This window comes from Anneissia japonica, unplaced genomic scaffold (genome assembly GCF_011630105.1).
Source record: "Anneissia japonica isolate Jap-2015-1 unplaced genomic scaffold, ASM1163010v1 scaffold14868_len205136_cov114, whole genome shotgun sequence".
Lineage (NCBI taxonomy): Eukaryota > Metazoa > Echinodermata > Crinoidea > Comatulida > Comatulidae > Anneissia > Anneissia japonica.
Genome location: NW_022687593.1, coordinates 83,031 through 94,371, shown reverse-complemented (window position 1 = coordinate 94,371; position 11,341 = coordinate 83,031). Strand labels below are relative to the sequence as shown.

The following is an 11,341-nucleotide window of genomic DNA, read 5'->3' as shown; positions in this document are numbered from 1 at the left end:
ACGGATATTTTTTCGCTCGAACGGGCCCTAAGAAGGAAGTTAAAGGATTTATTAGACAATGATAAACAGAAATTAGGTCTACATACCAGGACATCCTGTCTGTAAATTGCTCAGGACTTCGTATTATGTTTGTTTTAGAAAGTATAATACATACTCCAAGTAGGGCCTATTGAAATACACGCCATCGTGTTGGGATTCAAATTTCAATACTTGGAGTATGTATTATACTTTCTTATCTGAGATTAATCAGTGGACCTTGCGATGTTTGTTTTCCAACTACAAACTTTTTATATTTGTATTGCAATACTAATACTAAGCACACAAGGAAGTAACTGTAAAAACTGTTGTATAATTATTCAGTGCTCAGTCTAAATTTAGAATCCAGATTCAGAAATTCTGCTCTGAATCAGTGACAGTATAGGAGAAAACGACATTGCTAAAAGTCACATATTTTTAGACCTACCAAGGAGTAACATCATTACAGCTGTGGACTTGAAGATGTACGGTACAGCATGTAGGTGGATTTTTATTCAAATAGCTACACAAGTCTGCTTGTACCGACTTACGGAATCTACAGGTAAGTGTAGAGTTATTATGTCGAAAATCCGTCAAAATTTCATTTATATTAATAGACACACACCATTTTTACCGGAGTCATTTTTACACTAGTGGCGCCAGAAACTCCCCGAAAAGGTGTCCAAGCTCTCCTACAAGGGGGTCCACACCCGAACGTTGGGACCGAATACTGAGTCGAGGAAGCCTTGCGATTCAAGATTATTCCTATGTTTGCGTAAAATGATTTACCTTTAAAGTAAATGTGTCTACATTATTTGAATTTAAGCCTAAAGTTAGATCAAAAGAATCAATTGTGTATGGTAAAACTTCCAATTTTCTATTAAAAAAAAACACTCAATACAATACATTGGATCAGTGGATGGATGGATCAAAACTGTTATATACTACAAAACAAAAAAACAAACTCATATAATTTTGAATAAATTAGGAAAACGCGTTTGGGGTTTCTCAAGAAAAGTACAAATTATTTCAATTTTGTTAAACTATGGCTTGTTAAAATATCTAATATATATAATAATAATAATAATAATAATAATAATAATAGTAATAATAATAATAATAAGGAACTTGTAATTTCACTCTACAGGCTGTTTCATGCACTAGGCAATCTTCAGGAGTGGAGGGAATTTCAAATTTGACGTGTATATGTAGAGTTGGGCCGGTGTAGATGCAAATTAGGTATTATGTGTTTTTGAGTAGGAATTTGGCAGTACAAGATATTATAACAAAAATGAGTATGAAGGGATTGAAAAGGTGAGTTGATATTGGCCTACCTGTTGATGTACAAAAAGGCACAGGAAGAAAGACATTATTGTAAGAATTAAACTGTTTAAATATGGTATGTAAAGTAGAATACCTAGATGAGTCTGAAATAAAATTAGAAAAAAAAGTATTCAATCATTTTAGTAAATTAACTTTACACTTTGGAAGTTCATAAGAAATTAAATTAAAATATTTAAAATTTTATTTTATTACAAATCAAAATACGTCATTATGATATTATATAAAAAGATAAAACACCGTATCAAAAAAATTGCACATACCTTAAAATGCTACAGCAAGACTAAACAGGTTAATTAGCTGTGTCAAATGGCTTATAAACTAATACTTTGATAAAAAATAATGACTTTACTGTCGATATATACGGGATCGTTTTGGTCGTTTTAGCTGTTTTAGCATTGTTATGCAATCACGCATATTATATTTATGTGGTTTAACTCACTATAAGACTATGTAATAAAATAAGTTATTGATTGTTTGTGTACAGGGTTAGAGTGTATAAATTCCACCTCAGCAAACCGATTTCACTCTCCACCACCCCCGGGCTGCTTACAACGTAAGTTCGAAGTGTTCTACCCTATAATAATATCAGTTAGTTTACTTTAAGTTTGACGCAGAGTATATCTGGACTCACGACATTAAGAAATTAAATTAAGAAACTAAGTTACTATAGGAAGTTGTAAGTCTTAGTTTAGTTAGCTTAATTTAACACCGCCGGCTACTTTCGAATTGTTCCCTTTACAGCTTCCGAGTTACACTAAAGTATAACCTGTTTCCGTCACTTTAGGCTTCCGGGTTATACACAACATCCTATGAGTGCACACAATACTGTAATACTTTTTGTTAGCTAAGCTCTGCTACAAAAAGTTGCTTTTAACTTTTTAAGACGTATGATGTCAGGGGCGGCGCTAGCGGGGGCCCGGGAGGGCAAAGGACTCCCCGTCGGGGACCCCTAGACCCCCGCTTGGACCGCTGTAGGGGAATTTTCAGCGTCAGGGAAAGATCAAATCTCGATAACTGAAAGTACAATTAAGGTGTTCCTTAATAAGCTTTTAATTTTTAGGGATTCAAAAATGTTTAGTGTGTGCAGTGCTCCGTATGTGCGAGGTGTTTCGATCGTATGGGTTGCAGTGGTCGCGCCAGCGCTTCTCCGAGGGGCTATATCCTACAATGGATTAGTACCTCCGACGGGGAGACTCTTAACTTGCATGGTTTTCTATCAAATTATGCATTTTTAAATAAAGAATCCCATTATTGACACAACATTTTATTATGTTTTAATTTAAAAAAAAGAAAATACTGTAGTAATAATTTTCCACGACGGGTGGGAATCGCAAGGCTTCCCCGACTATTCGGTCCCAAAGATCGGGTGTGGACCCCTTTGTCGGAGAGCTTTGACACCTTGTCGGGGAATTTCTGTCACCACTAGTGTAAAAATAACTCCGGCAAAAATGGCCCTGGTAGGGAAATTATTATAATGGTTAAAGAGTATTGTTAAACCCGCAAACCTCCCAAAACCAAACCATGTAATTGTGATTGACTCACTTGGTATATCAACAGAAAATTAAATTAATTCATATTAATCTTTTATTCTTTGGATAGAATGTTAATTTTATTTTATTATTTTATTTATTTTTTTTTGTGAAAAATAGCCTACCCACAATTACATTTCAAACCTTAAAAAACAGACCGCGAACCTTATCCAAACACTTATGATTGTAGGATTCTCTTTTCATATCATTAAACATTTTATTAATTTGATGTTCATAACAAACTTCTTTTTGCGGGTTTAGGAATATGCAGATGGAAGCTAAAAAAATCTGGAAATTGCGATTGCGCTTCCGTGAAATTGACCACAACTAAATTATTTTAGTATTAAAAAATGCAGATTTATGTTAATTTATTGATTAAATTATTGCTATTTTTCAACATTTAAATGTAAAATAAAATAAAAATAAAAAAATGTTATTCATATATTATGTTTTATTGAACAAAAAAAATAAATAAGTAATAAATAAAAAACAAATAAATGAAAAAAAAAAGTTTTGATACTAAATGTTATCATTGGAGGCTTTTTTTTTCCGAGACCACAGGGGCCATTTTTACCTACATCCTTTGCTGATAATGCTTTTTAGGGTTTACAATATTTCATTATTACATACACTCACTTAAGTCTATCTTTCTACTATCGGTGAATCAAATTACCACATTGTTACCACTTTGACTTAAACCTATAATTATAGACTTATATTCATATAATTTGTGTATTTTGATATGGGCTATATTTAATTTTCTCACTTTGCCCACACTTTTGTCTCTTCTTTGTAATGATTTCATGAAAAGCAATAAATATTACTTGCTTTAACACGCTGCGTCATAGGCTATTCCAGCTATGACCACATTCATAATTAATAAGCCTTTCAGTTTTTCTTTTTTTATTATTCAGTAAGTAGTACTGTAAAATAACATGGCATTTCAATTCATCTTGTGACATTACAAAATCATGTATTTTTGTGTAAGATCCACTGGATATAACATTCTACTCAGGATCACCAGACAGTTCAAATGTCCGTGGATACGCGCTTAAAGACAGCAAAACAACAGATTTATCAATCGGTATATTAAACAAGAATAACAAGGAAAATGTAACCTGGACTGATACTGGATATTCAGGAGATGACAACACAGGGAGTGAAGTACGAATGAACATGCCAGAAAATAAAATATTTGACACACCAAGCAAAATAGCATACAGGATACATGACAATTTTGTTTATCTCGGTGTTAAAAATTTACAAAGCTCTCAAGCAGTCGGCGTGTTTTCATTTGAAGCTACTAAGTCTACAGTGGTTACCAGGTCGGCAATTGTTGTGACGTCAGTATCAGGTGAGTACGTAACGACTCTTTATCATTTTACAGCAGTTTTATATGAGTAATTTTAATTTATCTATTTGATTGTTTTAAATTGTCAATTACAAATCGTACTTCGCTTTTAATGTGTTGGATTTCATGAACATCAAAGAAAGAAAAATAAGCATTATATTTCAAAATCATCGCCGGTATGTAATGATCGTAATAATACAAAACACTTTAGCATAATAACATGTATTTAATATCTGTGGTGGTGGCGTGTTTTTGTCTATACATACTAAATGTAGCCGCCGTAGATCGAAACGTATATATTTTAGTTAGACTGTATTATTTTACACCGTAGATACGACGACAAACTTTCAAGAACGTTGGTATAGATTAGCGATTATATATAGATTAGTGATTTTAATGTATGTTAATTTATAGGCGCGTACTACACGGATACATAGCGTACATAATGTTTGGATTTACAGTAGTTATTGATTCTAGTCAGAACATTAAACAAAATATAATTCTGAAACGTACGCCGGCTAAAAGGGTTTAGTGCAATTGTTCTTTTTATCTTGGCAGTACTTCACGTACTGTAGTCCTTATTGATTAGGCTTGGAAAATAGCAAGACTGAAACAAACATTTTATTTTTGATGAAAGTTTTATTTTTAGAATAAGGCTGACTACTGTACAGTATCTAGATTTAGAGTATTTAGATTTGCGGAAGACACTAATTCACTTGATAATTTTCGTGAGTGTTGCAACGATAGGTTCAGTCCCTATTATATTTTCATACTTCTTCGCAAATCGCTTAAATTTACGCTTGATTTTACGCTGAACTTTACGCTTAACTTGTACTTGAATTGATAGCACAATATGCTAGTCTGTCTGTTACCAGTAAACGCGGATATTGTGTTATGTCTGTTTTGAAGACGTGTTAATAAAGTACTGTAGAGTTAGCGCATAATTCGAATTTGTATGTTTCTCTTGTTTATTTTCACACTCACATCATTTGCAAAGAATTAGTGAATCAATTTGAACATCGTTAATCGTTAACGATCGGATGTCCACCAAGAAGAAGAGGCACGGAGTGTCACAATTAAAATATCGAAAATATCTGTTCCAAGCAAGGGCAGATAAGGCGAAGAAAGAATTTGTGAGTAAAAATTTCGAATTAGATAAGAAAGGAAATGGAGACTAAACTGAACGTAAGGTATTAGAAGCGCAAGCAAAATTGTGCCATGGCAAAAGCTAGTGCTATGATTTGGGATAATGAATCCAACTGTTCTTATGGTAACGAAAATGATAATGTGCTGAGTAATCTACCACCTATTGATGCGACTAGGAAAACTGCCGAATTCATCATGCAATACACGCCAAACGAAGAATTATGTGGCAATAGTGAAGAACAGCCAGAGGCAGGGACGTATCCAGGGTCGGGGGGAGGGGAGATGTGGGAGCCGCGGCTCTCCCACCCCTTTTGTACACAGTGTTAACATTTTAAAAGCTTATTCTTGAGCCGATACAAATTCTTTCCTGGGATCACTCAAAATGTATACTTCTAAAACATGTTAATATGCATCAGTACACGTTATACATAGACCTAATAGAACACATAGGCCTAAGCGTGATTTTAAAAAATCTTAAATCCATAAATATCAGGTCAGGTCTTTTAAGATAGAAATGCGATACTGTGGTTCAAATTCGTTTTTATCCTTTTCCAAGTTTCTTTAAATTTTTGTTTAATAATACTACTACTAACAATAGTGATATTATAATAATAACAATGATGATGATGATGACGATAGTAATAATTGATAATAATATTATTAGCAATGAAAATTAAGAAAATTGTGCTAAATGCGAAAAAAGGTTGTGATTTGTTGATTATAATATAGTATAATATATAGTTAAAGATTAGTAAGCTATAGTTAGGCCTAAGGTTTCCTGGATATTAAGTAGATCCCTGACAAAAGATCATGAGAAATTTGTTGGCGTTTCATATTGACTATAATGGTCTTGTGATGATGATGAATTTAACTATATAAAAGTGTCATTTCCGGCCATCTCGAGAGGTACCGTACTATTTCCTCAAATTTTCTCACCTCAGCCCCAGGCATGGTGGGGCTGAGTTGGTTGTGAAATAACGTTTTTGAAGTAGGCCTATGTAAAGTACATACTCAAGGACAATGTTTTAAGCTTTGTTTTCTGTTGTATATCACACACACATTAATAAGATCTCTATGGTTGTCAAAAATCCTTGATAAAAGAGCATGAGAATTTTTTTGGCGCTTCATTTTGACTAATGGTGATGTGACGATTATGAATTTTACTAAAAGTGTCATTTCTGGCCATCTAGAGGTACTATATAATTTAATTTATGTGTTTTTTTATGTGTTATTTTATTTGAAATTCTATGTTGTATGTTATACTCTTGTGAACGCACCGTCATCGTGTGCGACATTTTTAAAAGTGAATTTTCAAATAAAGATTATTATTATTATTATTATTATTATTATTATTATTATTATTATTATTATTATTATTATAATTATTATTATTATTATTATAATTATATTATTATTATTATTATTATTATTATTATTATTATTATTATATATTTTTTCGCAGCCAATATTAGAATGCAGTTTCGAACGATGACTGTCGGAATTGGGGAATCCGTCACTATCAAACTCAGTAAAGGCAGAGATTATACCAACTTACGATGGAGACAAAATTATGGTGACGCAATTCAAATGTGGAACGGTGAATCGTCCGTTACGATTTCAAATATACGCGCTAATGATGACGGGGTATATGAATGTTATAACGATGGCAGTCCCGTTGACAACAACCGCGGAGTAATGAGACTCATTGTTAGAGGTAAATAAGCGATTCATATTCAAAATCATGGTTTTTGTCTTTAAATGTATCAGTCATAAGCCCTACTTCTCCAACTTACCTTTCTAAGAGCATTTCCCTTCTTTTTTACCGTAGATCAGTTTTACGTTCGGAATCTGATACTACTCTTCTTACTGAACGTAGTATAATCAAAAAACTAAAATCTGTTCATTCCTGGTCTTTATTATTTTTATTCTGCTTCTCACATCTGAAAAAAAACATTGTTAATTATTATCCGCGATTCTGACACTTTCAAAAATAAGAAAAAAAAATCAAACAAACAAACAATTGGAAACCTACCTAACTAATGTCTCATACTTCCCTGAACTGTTTACTTGTTGGTGATCTGCATCTCAAGCGCATCACCACTTGTAGACCGGGAGCCCAGAAAATTTAATCATGTGAAAAGAGACAAAAGGTGTGATGGTCTGGTCATGATAGTATAGGGCCAAGATACAATATTCAGTATTGCTGCCGGGGCACATTCTGTACAAGCGGGCTGGGGGAAATGAAATAGAGGTTTAAATAATGCATTTAATCATGTGGAGAGAGACATGGATAAAAATAATTGGATATTACTCCCAGGTAGATACTTGCAATAATGTCACAGGTGACAGCAACTTTTACCTGTACGTGACCTTAAACAGTGACATTAAAGGCCACGCCCAAATACATTTAATCATGTAAAGAGAGACACGGATGCATTTTTTTTTTATTGGAACTATTATACATTGGGGGTAACAAAAATACCAATGACAGCAACTTTATCCTGTACATAAGCCCAGACAGCAACCCCAAGGGACCTACGAGAGTCTTATATAGTAGCAACATGATAAAATCCAGCAAAGAGAGACGTGAATGAAACCAACTAGGAATTACTACTTGTGTATTGTATTGTATTTAATCATGTAAAGAGAGACACGGATGCATTTTTTTTATTGGAACTATTATACATTGGGGGTAACAAAAATACCAATGACAGCAACTTTATCCTGTACATATGCCCAGACAGCAACCCCAAGGGACCCACGGGAGTCTTATATAGTAGCAACATGATAAAATCTAGCAAAGAGAGACGTGAATGAAACCAACTAGGAATTACTACTTGTGTATTGTAGAATGCTGAAACACCGATGACAGCAAATTTTACCTGTACGTGACCCTAAACAGTGACATTAAAGGCCACGCCCAAATACATTTAATCATGTAAAGAGAGACACGGATGATTTTTTTTTATTGGAACTATTATACATTGGGGGTAACAAAAATACCAATGACAGCAACTTTATCCTGTACATAAGCCCAGACAGCAACCCCAAGGGACCCACGGGAGTCTTATATAGTAGCAACATGATAAAATCATGCAAAGAGAGACATGAATGAAACCAACTAGGAATTTCTACTTGTACATTGTAGAATGCTGAAACACCGATGACAGCAATTTGTTCATGTACTTGACCCTAAACAGTGACATTAAAGGCCACGCCCAAATGACATTAATCATGTGAAGAGAGTCATGGATGATTTTTTTTATTGGCACTATTATACATTGGGAGTAACATAAGTACCAATGACAGCAACTTTATCCTGCACATAAGCCCAGACAGCAGCCCTAGGTTCCCAAATGAACTTATTATTTATAGTATGGTATGGTCGAATCTAATAATGATTAGAGATAGTAGAATGCAACTGAAACACCTGATTATGACACAGACAGTGATTCTTGAGATCAACTTCTGAATAAAACAGGAATTAAGTGAAGGATTGGACCATTTACACTGGAACTTTTAAACATTGGAAAGAAAATCCATTTGACAGCAATTATTTACTACTTCAGCTATAGATTTCTGTTTGATAAAATTTTGTTGAACACTGACTTCAGATGAAATACAACAATACCATAATACAAACTCAGTAACAAATATTTATTAGATCGGATTAAACTACAGAACATGAATTGTCTATACATGATAAATGGTACAGCGTCAAGGTGTATTTCAATCAGATTGTTGAAAAATATGTAATCATAGGATTAGAACCTGGTAGCACTTTATTGACTAACATTATAAAATGTATTAACTTTTGACAGCATTCTCTTCTTGGTTACAGATGTAACAGCATTATACTATATTTAGTCAATAAAGTGATACAAGTTTTGAATTTTACATTGCTTCTTCTACTATTACAACAAATGTGTCCACTATATGGATTATGGATTCATTGTAAATCAAGTATCTATACGATTTTAATATATTGCATATACAATTGAACTGCGGTATTGTACACTGCGGTAACAATGTGTTTGTAGCAGTACGATACAAAGCACAAGCAAGAAACACTTAACTAATAGTTAAATTATTCCCCGCTGGACACCATCCCGGTATTTCTGAGTCTAGGTTTCGGGGCTAGAATTTTAATGAAACTACTTTAATTTTTCTACATTAGTAAGCATAAACAAATAAACGCTTATAAAATTAAAAATGGAGGTATTGTACATTGCTGTAACAATGCGTTTTAGCATTTCAATATGGTAGAGCGATTAAAGTTGAATTTCAGGTAGAATCGTGCACTTCTGGAAGAAAGCATGAAACTTCCCATAGTGATACTATGACACCTAAAGATCATAAAAAAATAGACCCCAAAAGATAACGCCTCCTAATGGCCACCATCTTGAAATCCAATATGGCCGCCAAAATAATTGATTTTAGCCAATATATTCATACCTACAGCACATGTCATTGACAATTGAAGATCATTACCCATTTTTTTCAATATCAAGGATATTGATATGTCAGATGGCGCCGCCATATTGGATTTCAAGATGGCCGCCAAATTAATGATATTTTTGTCAATATTCATATCTACAGTACCTAGCACTGTCAATCAAAGACAGTTGCACATGTTTTCCATAACAGGGACTACCATACAGCCATCAGAAATTATGTCAGAAGACCACCATATTAAATTTCAAAATGACCGTCATCTTGAACTTAAATATTGCCGCCAAAATAATTAATTTTAGCCTATGTATTCATATTTACAGCACATATCACACCAATTGAATATCATAATAGATCAGCTTGTGAGTTACCCAATAAAACCTACTGGAAAATGTTCGGCATAGTACAAGAATGGCCACTACCAGACATTCTTAATGGTGGAAATAATATTTCCACTCCTTGCCAGATTATTTTTAGCTGATGCAGTAAAACTTAAGTAGGATATATAGACCGACCAGGAAATAGGTGTGCTATTTGTAGTACAAAGGAGTACTCAATGTTAAAAAGAGGTTTCCTGTATTTTTGTGTGAACACGGAAGCAAACTTTTTAAAATCACGTTTCTTCAATGAGTCTTTTGGCTTCATTAGTATTTCAAATGCATCAAGAGTCAATCAGTTAATTGATTGGATAAGGCTTTTTATTATCGGCACACATTTATGATGTAACCTTACAAAACAAAAACTAAAGCATAAGCAAATAATGTGTTCCACCTTACACAATAGGTAAACTGATGAAAACATTCAGTTGGAAAACCAGGAGGAAAAATACAACGGAAAATACTGGGACAAGACAGCCGGGGGGAAATAGCAGTTTGAAAACAGCCTTAAGAAATAGCTGGATGGAAAAGAAATCTTCTAGTGGAAAAAATCCGAGGCGAAAATTAGGTGGCAAGTGCCATAGTGGTATTTTCTTTGAATTAAAACCTAAGACCTTTTCGATTTTGAGTCTATACTCAGTCTTCAAATCTTCCCTGGGGAGAGAGATAGATGCAGATATTAAAAATCATCTATATTAAAGCTAGTTTTAGCATAAATGAAATTATGTAAACATAAATCAAATATGTATAAGAGACAGAATTAATGGTGTGAAGACACTAATATCGAATAGACCTCATGCCTATGAGATGGCTAATTATCATTTTTCAAATGGTATATAAACACATATGTGAATATTGAAAGGAAAAGAAACAGAAAACTAAAGAAGGAAAAAATGAAGAACGGAAAGGAAAAAACCGGAAAGGAAAAGAATAGAAAATGAATATAATGGAGAAAGTGAAAAGAAAAAAAAGAAAAATCAAGAAAAATTAGGAAAAGTATATATAAGGTAACTTTAGCATAAATGAAATTATGTAGACATAAATTAAATATCACATTCAACTAATGGTATGAAGACAATAATATCGAATAAACTAGATATCATTTTCAAATATGCATAATTATATAA

At 33.3% G+C, this 11,341-nt stretch overlaps 1 protein-coding gene across 1 annotated transcript in view; it reads left to right on the top strand.

The window, feature by feature from the left end:
- The first annotated feature begins 327 nt into the window (after positions 1 to 327).
- Positions 328 to 11,341, top strand: part of LOC117120208 (angiopoietin-1 receptor-like) — a 38,159-nt gene continuing 27,145 nt past the window's right edge. The window contains exons 1-3 of the mRNA XM_033265224.1: positions 328 to 577; positions 3,877 to 4,242; positions 6,848 to 7,099. Of these exons, the coding sequence (XP_033121115.1) occupies positions 499 to 577; positions 3,877 to 4,242; positions 6,848 to 7,099 (697 nt within the window). The 5' untranslated portion in view covers positions 328 to 498. The remainder of the gene's footprint in view (positions 578 to 3,876; positions 4,243 to 6,847; positions 7,100 to 11,341) is intronic.